The 15,105-nt window shown below is 47.2% G+C and overlaps 2 protein-coding genes across 2 annotated transcripts; one reads left to right on the top strand and one right to left on the bottom strand.

Annotated features, from left to right (window-relative positions):
• Positions 1 to 1,517: 1,517 nt before the first annotated feature.
• DUSP18 (dual specificity phosphatase 18) lies at positions 1,518 to 7,922 on the bottom strand. The gene is made up of 2 exons (XM_055323214.1): positions 7,750 to 7,922; positions 1,518 to 4,328 (listed from the first exon to the last, which is right to left on the bottom strand). The coding sequence occupies exon 2, from the start codon at positions 4,257 to 4,259 to the stop codon at positions 3,693 to 3,695; it is 567 nt and encodes a 188-aa protein (XP_055179189.1). The 5' UTR covers positions 4,260 to 4,328; positions 7,750 to 7,922; the 3' UTR covers positions 1,518 to 3,692.
• A 257-nt stretch (positions 7,923 to 8,179) lies between these two features.
• CUNH5orf52 (chromosome unknown C5orf52 homolog) lies at positions 8,180 to 14,812 on the top strand. Its single transcript, XM_055323232.1, is given in 3 exon segments — positions 8,180 to 8,511; positions 10,749 to 10,860; positions 14,377 to 14,812. Coding segments are annotated over 3 exon segments (540 nt in total). The 5' UTR covers positions 8,180 to 8,281; the 3' UTR covers positions 14,575 to 14,812.
• Positions 14,813 to 15,105: the final 293 nt, after the last annotated feature.

Raw genomic sequence — 15,105 nt, 5'->3', positions numbered from 1 at the left:
AAGACCAGGAACAAAGCAAGAATGTCTGTTTTCATCATTCATATTCATCATTGTACTAGAAGTCATAGCCAGTGTAATAAAATAATAAATCAAAGACATTCAGGATGGAAAGGAAGAAATAAAACTATTTCTATTTGTACATGACAAGACTGTCTACATGTAGATTGCAAAGGAATCTACAAAAATGTTCTTAGCAAGGTTACAGGACACAAAGTCAAAATACAAAAATCAACTGTGTTTCTATATAGTACCAACAGTGAACAACTGGAAGCCAACATTAAAAACTTTTGTACACATGTCCTTCCTCAAAAGAAATACTTAGGTATAAATACAGTAAAATATATAAGATTTACATGCTGAAAACCACAAAACACTGATGAAAGACATCAAGACCTAACCAATGGGGAGGCATACTATATTCATGGATTGGAAGATTCAACTGAGTAAAAATGGCAATTCTCCCCAAAATTGGCCAATAGATTTAACACACTTTCAGTGGAAATCCCAGGAGGAGTTTATTACTGTTGTTGATACAGACAAGTTGGTTCTAAAATTAATATGAAAGGCAAAGAAATTAGAATAGCCCCCCAAAACTTCTTTTTTTTTTCAAAACTTCTTTTAAAGAAAATTGGAGGACTCATATTGTCTGACTTGAAAACATATTATAAAGCTACAGTAATCAAGATAGTGTGGTATTGGTGAAGTGAAATCACACGGAATAAAAAGTCCAAAACAGACCTACACAGAGGAGCAAAGGTAGCTCAATAAAGGACAGTTTTCAACAAATGTAGTTGAAACCATTAGACAATTACATGAAAAACTATGAACCTCAAACAAATCCTTACAACTTATACTAAAGGACCATAAAAAATAAGTGAAAAATTTAGATCCTCAAACTGAACATAGGAGTAAATCTTTGTGGTCTGGAGTTAGGCAGAGTTCTTAGACATGACACCAAAAAACAATCCATAAAAGGAAAAATTGGCAAGTAGCATTTCATCAAAATTAAAAACTTTGCTCTGCAAAAGATACTTCTAAGAGAAATGAAAAGATAAGTTCGACTGGGAAAAAATATTTACAAATCTTTATCTGACAAAGGACTTGTATTCAGAATATATAAAGTATTCTCAACACTCAAGAGTGAGAAAACAGCCCAATTTTAAAATGGGCAAAAGAATAGACACTTCACAAAAGAAGGTATGTGGATGGCAATTAGGCACACAAAAAGATATTCAACATCATTAAACATTAGGAAAATGCAAATTGAAAACACAATGAGCTAATACCACACACCTATCAGAATGGCTAAAATAAAAAATATTGGCAGTACCAAATACCAAATACTAGTGTAAAAGTGGATCTCTTATAGTGGAATGCAAAACAGTATAGCCACTCTGGAAGTCTGGCAGTTTTTTTTAGAAAGTTAAACATAACCTTTGCCATATAACTGATCAGTCCCATTTGTTGGTATGTAGCCTAGATAAATGAAAACTTATGTTCACATAAAAACCTAAAACAAGTGTTCGAAGCAGTTTTATTCAAAATTAGAATAACGCAAATATCCTTCAGTGGGTGAATATGACAACAAACTGTGGTTATCCATACAATGAAATACTACTAAGCTATAAAAAGCAACATGCATGAAACTCAAAGATATACTGAAAGAAGCCTTTAGAGGTTACATCCTCTATGATGCTATGTATGTGACATTCTAGAAAAGGCAAATCTATAGGAACAGAGATCAGATTGGTATGTGCCACAGGCTGGGGGCAGGGCAAAGGTTTGACTACAAAGTGGTGGCATAAGAGGATTTTTTGGATGATGGAACTGCTCTGTGTTCTGATTGTAGAGGTAGTTACACAGATGTGTTAAAACAGAACTGCACATATAATTAATTTTATCGTATGTTAACTCAAAAAAATTTTTAAATGAAGATAAAATATGTCACAATCAATTTCTCTCTAAAAAAGCTCTAAGAGAAACTTTCCATCTGGGTTTCTTCCAGAAAGACTGCTTTGTGGGGGCCCTGCCACACCAGCCCTGGTGTTCGTGCGTCTGTTTGTTCGCCTGTGTAACGAGAAGTCAGTCCAAAGCAGTGATTTTTCTTCTCCTCTGCACCCTAAAATTGCACCCCTGGGCATGCCCTTTATGAAAGTGGCAGTAGGGTAGGTTTGGAGGGAGAAGGCAAAATTTGGCCTCCACTGGGCTCTGGACTCACAGAACAGTTGTGCTTTTGTCTGTTTCATATAAGGTTCATCTGAAAACCTCTGGGTTAGAATAACTGGTCTTAAGTCAGATTCTCAGGCCCCTACGGGGTTTGAACAATCCTGGACTTCAGGGCATATAGCTGGGGCCGACTCATTTGTCCCTTTGGCATGTGCCCCCATGGACCCAGTGGTTAGCCGGCACCCACATTAATGGTCAGCAATCTAAACAAGGCCTTTTAGGGGAAGCTGGAAGTGTGCTCCTTGCTTTAGGACCCCAAGATCACACGTGGATTGAACACAATGGAAACTCGGAAAAGGCTACGAAGTTTAGGCCTCTTCAAAGGTAGGGTCTGAAAGAACCTCAGACCATTTTTTTTTTTCCCCACACAGGATAACTTTTATGAAGAGCATTTTGTAAACAGTGAAAGGCTGTGTACGGATGGTTTGGAAATGCCATCGTGAGGATGACCACACTGACCCAGACCAGCAGGGCCAAAGCAGCATCCGTAACGAGAGTTGCTACCATAAAGCACCCACCATGTGCCAGGCGCCGTGTTAAGGGATCATTGAATCTTCATGACAACGCTGGGAGGAAAGGGCTGTCAGTGGTTGGACAGATGAGAAAGCTGAGGTGCCAAGAGGTCCTGATCACATGGGGGAGGAAGTGACAAGGCTAGGTTCCGGTCTGCAGCTCTGGCTTTCCAAATCGAGACCTTTGAGGGGAACCCCTGAAGCCTGATGTCAGGTCTGCTCTTCACATGTGCCTCTAAGAAGGAAACTAATGCCACCCCCCAAAAGCTGGCAGGGAACGGCCAAGGATACTTTGAGATCTTGCCATGTATGACAGTACTCAAAATCAAATATATTTTTAAAAATTTTATGACTATGAAATGCTTTCTTTGAAAAACTATGTCATATGTAAATCAAATCCAGGAAACCAGAGTTGGGCCCCTGTGGGTTGAAGGTGGAAGCAGGGTTGGCCTGGGCCCCCAGGACCAGTGCACTACCCAAAGGCCACTTATCTAGGGGATTGGCACTTACTGTGAACACCACAGGAGGCACCATGATGGTTAAGGCTCTGGCTTTGGGTTTGAAAGAATAAAGTGGAATTGTGGCTGACTCATTCATTCCTGGGTTAGTCGGTCTGGTGGAGGACAGCAGGATTCTAGGCTTGCTAAACACTTAAGGTGCTGGACTTTGACCCGGGCACTTGCCTCACTCTCCCCTCTGGCCAGCAGCCGTGACATGTCACTTAGAGGGTTGGAAACTTCTCTGCACCAATGGGCAGTTAGTGAATTTCATCTTTGAAGATATGGGTAATAAGGTTAAAATCTACAGCACCTTTCCTTTTTTTTCTGACCCTCATAAAAGGCATCATCTGTTTTGGCTGTATCAACAAAAGGAGAATGTTTAAGTTCAGATCGTGGTGGAGGGTCTACAGCAGATCTGCACCCCCGACCTGGGTGCGGGGACTAGTAGGATGGCTCACAGTGGAATCATCAAATGGACCTCCTTCTCATAGATGTCAGGGATCACTCCCATAGGGGAGCTGACCATGTGCACGGTATTCTTGCCAAACAGCTGGAATTCGTAGTGGATGAGCTGCTCCCAAAACCCGCTGTTGGGTCGGATGATGGGCCGGCATGACTTGGTCCACGTGTGGGCATCCAGCAGGGACATGGCGTGGTACTTCATGAGGTAGGCCAGGCAGAGGGCAGCTGAGCGGCTCACACCAGCGGCGCAGTGCAGGAGCGTGCGGCCCTGCTTCATCTCTACACTGTGGATGTGGTCAGCTATGGGATCAAAGAAGTCACAGAGACGTGAGATGGGTGTGTCAGCCACAGGCACCTGTACGTACTGGATGTCCTCGTATAAGGTGTTTACCACTTCCACCGAGACGTTGATGACTGTGGTGATCTGGTTGCTGGAGAGCATGAGCTTGTTGTTGGCGGCCACTCCATTGCTGATATACAGGCTGCTGGTGATCTGTGAGAGGCCGCTGACCACGGGCTGCCGGAACTGAACCGGAAAGGTGCATGGGGGTGCTGTCATCAGGCCAGGCGGTCAGCGGCCAGGGAGGCACAAAGGCTACGTCTTTCTGTTAGGCCATGCCATGGAAAACTGCAAGGAGGGAGAGAACATTTAAGAGAGCAGGAGGCCAGCCGAGCCAGAAAGTCAACCCCAGGGGATTTCTGGGGAATGGATAAATGGGTCAATACTGGATCTCCAAAGTAGTCCTCTGACCATCCCAGCAGAAGTACCCAGAGAACTTATCTACAAGTCTGGAACTCAAGGCCTCCCTTGAGGGGCTCCACATCTCTAGCTGAGCAAGCTGACTGGTGTCCATCAGCTGGGCCTTGGCCCCTCTGCCTAGGTTCACAGCCCTCTTCTCCCTCTAAGTGGAGGAGCCACAAGCAGCCTCTTGCTTCTCCTCTGACTTTATGCTCAAATCATGAGATTCTGAAGCACTGACATGGTGCTAGAGCCTACTGTGCTGGGAGTCACTGGTGGTATAAGAGAAAGGGGGGTCTCAGATTCCCCTCCCCAAGAACCATCCCTCTGAAGAGATAGGTTGTGTTTCTGTGAAAGTGATGTCAAATTACAGAGTCCTACATTAACGAGGCTCTTGCACTTTGCCTCTAAGGAGAGGGACTGGGGAAGAGGGTGGCTGAAAGCTTCCTGGAGGCCAGCATGAAGGGCACTAGAGCAGCTCCCAGAGAAACAGAGGGGCCTCAGGTAGACAAGCTATACCAGCATGATGCTGTGCGCAGCAGGGCTGTGGCAGGCACCCCAGGGAGGGGCACACCCCTGCTTTCTCCTAAGAAAGCTTAGGCCCGGGCAGCCTGAGTAGCTCAGCGGTTTAGCACTGCCGTCTTCGGCCAAGGGCATGATCCTGGAGCCCAGGGATCAAGTCCCACGTCGGGCTCCCTGCATGGAGCCTGCTTCTCCCTCTGCCTGTGTCTCTACCTCTCTGTCTCTCTGTTTCTCATGAATAAATAAGTAAAATCTTAAAAAAAGAAAGAAAGAAAGAAAGAAAGAAAGAAAGAAAGAAAGAAAGAAAGAAAGAAAAAGAAATCCTAGGCACTTCATTCTCCCAGTCTTGAACAAAGCTGCAAAAATAGCACATTTTCATATATTCCACTAAAACAGGAGTATTCGGATTTAGAGCACACTTCTCAAGGCCAAACGGCAGTCTTCATCAGGCAGAGACAAGTGAGGAGCAGAAGTTCTGTTCCCCTGCATAATATATTTCACCGGCTGGGCAGCCCGGGTGGCGCAGCAGTTTGGCGCTGCCTGCAGCCTGGGGTGTGATCCTGGAGACCCGGGATCGAGTCCCACATCGGGATTCCTGCATGGAGCCTGCTTGCTTCTCCCTCTGCCTGTGTCTCTGCCTCTCTCTTCGCTCTCTCTGAATGAATAAATAAATAAATCTTAAAATATATATATATTTCACTGGCTACCCACTGTCAGGATGAGATGGAGCCCCTTAGCTTGGCTTAGCTTGGCTGTCAAGGCCATTTGTGGTCTGGCTCCTGCCCATCTCTATCCCTTCTATTAGCTTTTCCTACGTCCTGAAGGACCTCAGCTAGGCTGAGCCATGTACAGTGCCACATGGACCCCTGGTCCTCCCTGCTCCAGGGCCTTCATCTTTGCTGCTCTCTTGGCCTAGAACCCTGTTTCCCTACCAGCCTATCACATCATGATCTGTTCCATTCAGCAGAGGACTTGGGATCTTAGCCAAGGGTCACTTCCTGAGGGAAACTTCCTGGAACCATACCCCTCCCCTATGTTTAATCAAGTCCCTGCTCCTCCAGGCCTTCTAAGTCTTATGTGCTCTTCTTCCTACTACTTCCTGAAGATGTGTTTTTTTTTTGTCTTGATTCATCTGTGAGTTCTATTGGGATTCACTATAACTATCTTTACTCCTACTGCATCACCAATGCTAAGTTCTGCGTCCCTACAAGTAGTTGCTTGATACATATCTACTGAATGAGGAATGACTCCAACAGCCATAACTCTGCCTTCTGAGAGATCTGGAAAGGATGAGTTCTCTGTCTTTGTTCATCTGAAATTTGGGGTTGGGGAAAGGGCTTGGTGGAGGTGAGGGTGGTTCCTAAGCTGCTGGAAAGCAAGGCCAAAGGCTACATAGGAAATCCTATCGGCCAATGCCCTAGAGTCAAATACAATAGGCTCACCCCAGGAAGGCCGGATGGGGTTGTTTGTTCTAAGGGTCATATGGGGCAGAGAAAAAGCCCCCCAAAAACTCAGTTGAAAGCCTAAATGCTAAGGGATGTTCATCACGCAAAATGGATTCTTATCACCCGAAAGCCCAGAGAAAAGTGCACTGCGGGTCCCCAAAATTAGTGCCCAGTAGGAAACAGAAATAGAGGAAACTGCTATCCATCCCAGTGACAAAAAGTTAGCAAAGAAGACATTTCTCTTGAAGGTAAGGGTAGCAATGGGAAGAGAGACATTTTCACGCTAGTTAAGAAATATTTTTCAGGCTCTGTATTAGGGGCTGGGGATATTGAAATGTAGACAGTCATGGCCCCTTCTTTCACAGAGCTCAAAGTCTAGTGGGAGAGGCAGATATTAAATAGGCAATTGTAGGGCAGCCCGGGTGGCAAAGCCTTCAACCCAGGGCATGATCCTGGAGACCCGGGATTGAGTCCCACGTCGGGCTCCCTGCATGGAGCCTGCTTCTCCCTCTGCCTGTGTCTCTGCCTTTCTCTCTCTCCCTCTCTCTCTGTGACTCTCATAAATAATAAATAAATAAATAAATAAATAAATAAATAAATAAATAAATAATAAATAAATATTTAAAAACAAATAAATAGGCAATTATAGGCACAACAGAGCTGGAAAATAATAATAGTGCCTGTCTTATAAGACCTTCTGAGGATGAAATGAGGTAACCCAGGTAAACTAAAGGGCCTGACACAGAGTAAGCCCTCTATAAATGGTAACTATTCTTTTTTTTTTTTTTTTTGTAATGGTAACTATTCTTACTGCTGTTAGGGACGTTGAAACGTAAAGCTTTACGGGAGGGAAGAATAAAGGGATTTATTTCAGGCTTGGGCCAGGGAGTTGCAAAGATCGCCTCAAGAAATGACACAAAGATTTGAAGAACATTTAGCGTGGGGGGTGGGGAGGGTGGTGGTGACTAGTTTCACCGTTTTATAGCCTATAAAGCCTCTGGCGTCCTTCATCTGGTTCTGTTTTCAAACAAACATAATAGGCCGGTGTCTGTAACTAATATCTTCGTCTTACACACGGGAAAGTGAAGTAGAGGAGAGAAAAGGGCCTGTCTAGGGTCACAAAGCACGGTCCGAAAGCTGGTCTTTCTGGTCTCATTATGTGTGGGAAAAGTCGGCAAGCACCGCGGGGCGTTCATTAATATTGGCTTATAAGCGTGCAACGAAGCCCGCGGGTTGACAAGAGCAAAGAGCCACATCCAGGGGTGAGCAGCCCAGGTTTCCTGCGCAGCTGACGTTGGCCTGCGCTCCCTCGTCTGTTGGGCGTCAAGACCCCCCAGTCTTACCTCTCTCCCGTTCGTTCAGGAAGCAACCGCGCCGGAAGCCTCGGCTGAGGGTCTCCGGGTGAGGGAAGATCTGTCACCATCCGGGCGCCACCATCCCTGGCTACCCCGCGCTCTGGTTTCCATAGCAACAGTCCCTCAGAGAAAGCCCGGCCTCTTCTTAGCTCCCTGGAGCCGCCCCCCCCACCCCACCCCCGGCCTTACTCGGTTACCCGCCCCGCGATCACGCGGGGGCCGAGAGGTAGTGTCAGCTCAGCGCGCCGCTGCCCGCTCGGTCTCGCGCAGCCCGTCTCCACGGCAACGCGCCCGGCTGCACCACGGCGGCCGCCGAGGGACAATCCTTGCCGCGTCCGCAGCCTCCTAGACTTCGCGCACACGTCCCGCTCCCGCCCCGCCCCGCCCCGCCTCCCCCCGCAACCTTCAGTCACGCGTCTCCCGGGCAACGCGCGGAGCTCAGCTCTCCGCGTCTGACCTGAGATTCACTCTGCGTCCGCGCCGGCGCCCGCCGACTGTCGTTCCGGAGTCGTTCTCGAGCATGGTAGACTCGGACTCGGCTGCCCAGCAGTCCAGGCCCCCGGTCACATGGAACCTGGGCTCGCCGTCCGGTTATTCGGCTGCCGCTCAGGCGACCACCAGCTCCGACGCCAACCCGGCCTCGGCCTCCCGGCACGTTAGGTTCAGCAGCCAACCCGAAATCAAAATAGGGGCCCACCCGCAGATCTGCTTCCTGCGGCCGCGGACCGTGCCGCGGCCGGTGCTCTTCAGGTGCGGCCCGGGTGCCCGGGACTCTCCTCGGCCCCCAGCTCTCTTCGAGCCCCCCCCCCCCCCCACCGCTCCCTCCTCCAGCGGCCCTGGGGACCTCGGCCCTGGCTCGCCCCGAGCCCTTCGGAGCCTGGCACTTTCTTAAACCCCGAGAGAGCCTGGATTTCTCACAGATGCGAGCCCCCGGCCCTTCCCAGTCCAACCGCTCGCACCTCCGGGAGCCTGGGAGCCCAAACTCTCAGCCCGGACTCCCGGGGAGAATTGCCATCTCCCACCCGCATGCCCACGAATCCCCTCGGCCTGTTAGTCTTCCAGGCTCGACATCGCAGCAGAGCCCCCGGGGTCCCCAGCGCCCTTTGGGTCACCCTCTAACTCACCTTAGAGCCTAGCGAGGCCCAAGGCCCCTCAAGCCTGACACCCCTCTCCGCAGCCCCAGAAACCCTGGCAGTGCCCCTCAATTCAGCCCGAGTCCCCACAGACCCCAACTTCCCTTCCCTCCCTTCCATCCCACAACCCTGGAAGCCTCCTCCCACAGAGGCCTTGCAGTTGGAAAGCATTGTGGTTCAAAATGACCATTTATTACTTGAAAGGAGGTATTTACAGTCACTGCCCCCAACCCTTTAAAACTTTTCCAAGAAGTGTTGGTAAATTTGGTTCACCCAAATGAGTAGGTTCTGAGTGTTTTATGTGTCTTTAAATATTTACAGTATACAAGGGAGATGTTTGTATGTGAGCTGCTTTTTTGTATGCGGGCCTTTGTATTTTCATGCCTTTGTTGTCAGAAAGATGTACATGGGAGACTGGGGACATTTGTTTAAACTAGTCCATAAGTGTAAAAATGTAATTCCAAATTGGCAGAAAATTAATTAGAAAAAAATTTTTAGTCCTTCAAAATGTTTTAATCTTTAAAAATTGTCCTTTTGGTCCTGTCAAAGTAGTATACGCTTTTATAGGAAAATCAGACAGGACAAGCAAGCAAAATGAATGGCCACAATCACCGTTAACATTTTGGTGTATATTCTTTCCGAACCATTCATATATATGTACTACAACATGGTGATACATCTTTTGGGGGAAAAATTTGTCACAAGAAATTTTACTATTGTGTTACCTAGCACCCCCCCTTCCACCTAGTACCCTGTGGATATCTATTTTATTCATGAATGCATAGTATTTTATTCTATGACCTAATTAAAATTTATTCCATTGCTTCCTATTGTACATTTAGTTTATAAATTTTAGGAAAAAGTATGAAAAGTTATTTTGAAATGGGCAAAAACATTTAAAGGTACATATTTGCAAAACCATTTCATGCTGTAACTAAATGATCAAAAAGCAAAAAATCTGGCGTTATCCATTCTTGACCAATTCTTCATTTTGGCCAAATTTTTATCTGGAGTTTCGCCTGGATCACCTGGCTCCGTTCCATACCCTGCCACCCAAACCCTCCCATTGCATCTTCTATCTCTTAGGGAGTCTCCTCAAACCTTTTCCTACACAGCTTCCCTCCCTATTCCAGACTTTTTCCAAACCCTCTTCCCTTAGAATCCCTCTATTAACCAGCCTAACCTGTAATCTTCTCTTTTTCCCTGCTTCCTTTGATCCCTCCCCCTGCCAATCTTTCTTAGACCTAGGCTCTGGAGCAAGTGCTCCTCACTTCACCCCCCTCAAATTCATCCTTCTGAACCCTACCATACAACTTTTGTTCCTAAGATCCCAACCTCTCATCTCACCCTACTCTTTCTCCTTAAAGATGGCTGTTCTGAGTCCGTTCACACTTTTCTTATGGACTGCTGTGGGACTTTCTACATCCTTCTCAGGATGACTTTTCCTCTCAGTATCCAGAAAATACCCCTTTATTTTTTTTAAATATTTTATTTATTTATTCATGAGAGACACAGAGAGAGACACACACACACAGGCAGAGGGAGAAGCAGGCTCCACACAGGGAGCCTGATGCGGGACTCGATCCTGGGCCTCCAGGATCATGCCCTGGGCCGAAGGCAGGTGCTAAACCACTGAGCCACCTGGGCTGCCCGAAAATACCCCTTTAGTGCACATTTTCTGCAAGAGGAAGCCTAGGCCTACTCCCTTGCTCCACAAACAACTATGAGAGTGTGCCTCTCCTAAGAATCCTGGGAAAGCCTCAGTTACTCCCCTAGGACCCTATCAAATCAGTGCCTGTCCTAGCCCTGGCCCCAGCCATCTTACCCCATGCTACTTTTCCCTCCCGCTTCCAGCTTAATGAATTCCAGTGAAGCAGCGGTGAAAAAATTTTTACCGAAGAGCAACTTATCTCGGGTGATTATTCGTGACAACCTCAATGCACAACGACGAACCTATGAGAGGGAGGTAAAGTCATCAAAAGCTTCTGCATTAGAGGGTGTTCGTGGCTTGACCCATGTTCAGTTCACTCTCCCCAGTAGTCTGGGCAGGAAGTGGTGCGGAATCACAGATCTTAGGGGTGATTGGGAGCCATCAATCTGCTCTAAAGCAAGCCCCATTTTACAGGGGAGGCAACTGAGATTCGAGGTAACTGATTTGCCCCAGATGTCACAGCTATTCCCCTGGGCCAAGGGAACCAGGGAGAAGGATTCCATATTTCTTGGCTCTTGTAGCATTATTTTCCCCCTCCAATCATATTATTTCTCTAGGGACATGGATTCCTACCATCTCCTATAAAAAGAAGTCTTGGGTCTTGGAGTTTAAAGTGGCATCAACACCCTTTGGTTTGTTTTTTCTCTCAGGGATTCCCTCTATGTTATAGGGGAGAGCTTAGGCCCTTCCCCTTTTTGCTTATGGACAAATAGGGTTGGACCTGCTTACCCAAAAGCCCGCAGAAGAAGGGGAGGGAAAACAATCTTGTCACTGCACAGACCCAATTAATTAATTCATTAAATGCATCATCAGGGGCTATGGGATAGGCACTGTGTTGGGCATGAGGAAGAGGCTAGGGCAAACGATGGACTGTGAGAATGTACTCATTTTTTCAAGTGGAGCAAGCAGCCCAGAGTGGCTACTACTCCCTTCTTTTTTTTTTTCCTACCCCCTTCTTGATTCTTGACTTCCCTCCATGTTCCAGCGCCAATCTGGATGGGCCTATGAGACTCTAGTATTAAGAGTAGAAGAGGCTTAAGAGATGGTGCCAAATCCTCTTAAAGGCCAAAGAGACCAAAAGAAGAGCAGGGATCTGGGTTTTTCTCACTTTGCTAAACTTCAGTGGCATGGTGTAGTGGAAAGAGGGTGGGCTTGGCAATGGACAAGCCAGCTTTGTGTGACCTCAGGGAATAAACATTTCCTCCAGGACTCTCTTTTCTCATTTTTAAAATAGGATCTATTGGGATCCTCAGTTGCAGGTGACTCAAACTGATCTTGTAGTAGAAGTAAAACAGAGAATGATGTGTTTATATAATCAAGGATGGGTAGGGCAAGGTCCGCAATGTTTGGGAGGAGAGGAGCCAGGAGCTCCAGCACCATTGGATGAGTCCTCCACTTTCCCTCTTCATCTCTTTTCTGTGTCTTTGTGCATGTTGGAGTCATCATCAGGCCGGCTGTCCCTGCTAAGCGTGGCCACAGGAAACCTTGGCCCATAGCCTAGAAAGGAAATGGAGTGCTTCCACTGTTGCTCACATTAGACAAATCCTGGAGAAACTCCAGCTGGCCCAGGGTGTGTCATTGGCCCATCCTTGTCCTAGTCAGTGTGGTCAGGTGGAATGTGCTATTTTAAATGGCCCAGGATGGGGATCCCTGGGTGGCGCAGCGGTTTGGTGCCTGCCTTTGGCCCAGGGCGCGATCCTGGAGACCCAGGATCGAATCCCACGTCGGGCTCCCGGTGCATGGAGCCTGCTTCTCCCTCTGCCTATGTCTCTGCCTCTCTCTCTCTCTCTCTCTCTGTGTGTGACTATCATAAATAAATAAAATTTAAAAAAATAAAAAAATAAATGGCCCAGGATGGATTGGGGGCCAATTTCTATGACCAGCGGGAGAGGGGACGTTATACTTCTGGCAAGTGGGGAGAGGATCTGTAAGATGCTGTAACTGGAAACTCTCCTGAGGTGCTTTTCATGTACCAGAGGTCTGTGCCACCCTCCAGCCATCCAGAAGTTCTCCTTTTATCTTTTTCTAAAGATTTTATTTATTTTATTTTATTTTATTTTAAGATTTCATTTATTTATGGGAGACAGAGAGAGGCAGTGGAAGAAGCAGGATCCATGCAGGGAGCCCAATGCGGGACTCGATCCCGGGACTCCAGGATCACGCCCTGGGCCAAAGGCAGGCGCTCAACCGCTGAGCCACCCAGGCGTCCCAAGATTTTACTTATCTATTCATGTGAGATACACAGAGAGAAGCAAAGACATAGGCAGAGGGAGAAGCAGGCTCCCTGGTCGGAGCCTGATGCAGGACTCAGTCCCAGGACTCTGGGATCACAACCTAGCCAAGGGGAGACACTCACCCACTGAGTCAAAGGGAGGCATTCAACCACTGACACTCAACTGAGCACCCCGGAAGTTCTCCTTTTAAAGCTGTATTGAGCCCTTACATGTTTTAGGTATTCAACATCCATTTTGTATTATTAACCCACTTAATAGTTCAGGAAACAGACTCAGAGAGATGGAGTAACCTCACTAAGGTCATACAGTACATCATTCTAGAGTTGTAAACCTAGGTCTGACTGACATTTTCCCTTAAGGATGAGACTTTCTTCTCCTTATTTGTAGACCTGGTGACTTGCTAAGGGCCCAGCTTGTAGAAGCTCATGGATTTGAGGCTTGAGGGACAGTATGGCAGTGTTTCTGCCCCCCCCCTCCAAAAAGTGCTCAAAAAAGAGGAACTGATTTCTCAGGACCTTGACAAGAACAGCTAAGATTTTGTATCTTGGGAATCATCTGAGCACACTCTAAGAACACACCCACCCTCCTTCTTCATCCTTGTTCCCAAAACGCACTTAGGTTTTTGGTTCATCCCTTGTTCCCTTTGTCAAATAATCATGGCAACACTGACTGGCCTTTATGGAGCTCTCCTTTGCTTACATTGTGCTGGGTTTTGAGACAGTGTCAGTGCTTAGAATGCCCAGGGGAGTTTGTGAAAAGTGTTGGCTCCCAGGATCATCTCCCACCTGGTTCTGTTTTCACATGCCCAACACTTCCCCATCCTTCAAAACCCAATCCCAATTTATATGTCAACCCTCTGTGAGGCTTTTCTTGATATCTCTCTTCTTTGAACTCTGTACTTCTTTTAGGGACGTGTCACTCCCTGCCTCACTTAGAAATATTTAGGCACATGCCCGGCCTTCCTGACTATGTTGAAGTCGCTATGAAGATCTGTGGTTGATTTTTGTTAGTGTCTGCCTTAGAGCGAGCTCATGGGAATAGGCAAATGAGCAAGTAAGATAAAGGATGTGCTTTCCTAAAGCTTCCAGTCTCATTGGGGACAGGACAGAAATGATATGCTAGACAAAACAAGCAGAGGTCAGTGTGATGTAGGGGATGTCAGAGACAATCTGTGGGAAGCACTAAGTGAGTAATCGGGGCAGGGTGATAGGATTAAGGAGGAGGAAGAACATGATGAAACTTTTCTCCACCCTCCCCACCCCACATCTCTTTTTGGCTTGTTTTCAAATAGAGATGTTGAGGTTAAAGTCAGGCTTCCAGCTGTGGACTGTCAGAGGTACCATAGGGGTTATGTAGCTCAATGGCCATGTTTTGCAAACAGGGAAACTGAGGCTCACTATGAGTCCATATATTTATGAACTATTGAGCCCAGCTAGCACATTTCCCACCTCTCTCCCCAACATATCCCCAGCAGCACAGATGTCTTGTTTTCTGTGAAGTAGCTTCTTCATCCTAACAACAGCTCTGTTTTTTTTAGATAAGAGCTTCAGAAAGGACCAAGAGAAAGATAAGCCACTTCTATGACCACCTGAAGAAAAAGTTCATGACAGACCAGCTCAGGAAGCTGGGCCGCTGGAGAAGGGAATCCATGAACATCCAGCAGTACCTGGATAGCATCCGAGTGTGCAAGCTCTAGTTCAAACTCCATTCTAGCAGGAGAAGCCAGCCACCCTAATCAAGGCAGAATGATCTGCCCCTGGGCCACAAGGACACCAGGGTACAGGAGGAAGAGAGGTAGACACTAGGCAGCTGACACCATCATAGAACAATAAACTGAGACCAGCGGATAGTGGAGCACAAAACCCTTCAGCCACAGTAATATTCCTTGCCCTGCCCCATCCCATCTGTTCTGGTGGATGTGCTCCTGACGGTCCCGTAGCTACCTGATTGGGAGGAGGCTGAACCAAGCCGGCTTCCATGGTTAAGGCAAAGATGGACCTTTGCTACCCACATGTCTGAAGTGGAATGCTAGGCCAAGTGTCCAGGGACAGTGAGTGGTAGCTTAGATGGGAAGGATTCAGTAGTGCCACTGACTAGTAGTAAGGGGGTCAAGGTGAGACATCAGACAGACCTAGGTTAAGTGCTATAGCTGCCACCTCTCAGCTATGTGACTTTGTAACCTCTCCGAGCCCCTGTTCCCTTATTTGAAAGAATGGGGTGGTAGCGAGGGAACCTGCCTCCAAGAACCGGTGTGAGGATGTGGAGT

This window comes from Nyctereutes procyonoides, unplaced genomic scaffold (genome assembly GCF_905146905.1).
Source record: "Nyctereutes procyonoides isolate TBG_1078 unplaced genomic scaffold, NYPRO_anot_genome, whole genome shotgun sequence".
Lineage (NCBI taxonomy): Eukaryota > Metazoa > Chordata > Mammalia > Carnivora > Canidae > Nyctereutes > Nyctereutes procyonoides.
This window is presented reverse-complemented; position numbering and strand designations above follow the sequence as displayed.

Coding starts and splice junctions, on each gene's coding strand:
- DUSP18 (XM_055323214.1), bottom strand. CDS start 4,259: ATGACAGCACCCCCATGCACCTTTCCGGTTCAGTTCCGGCAGCCCGTG.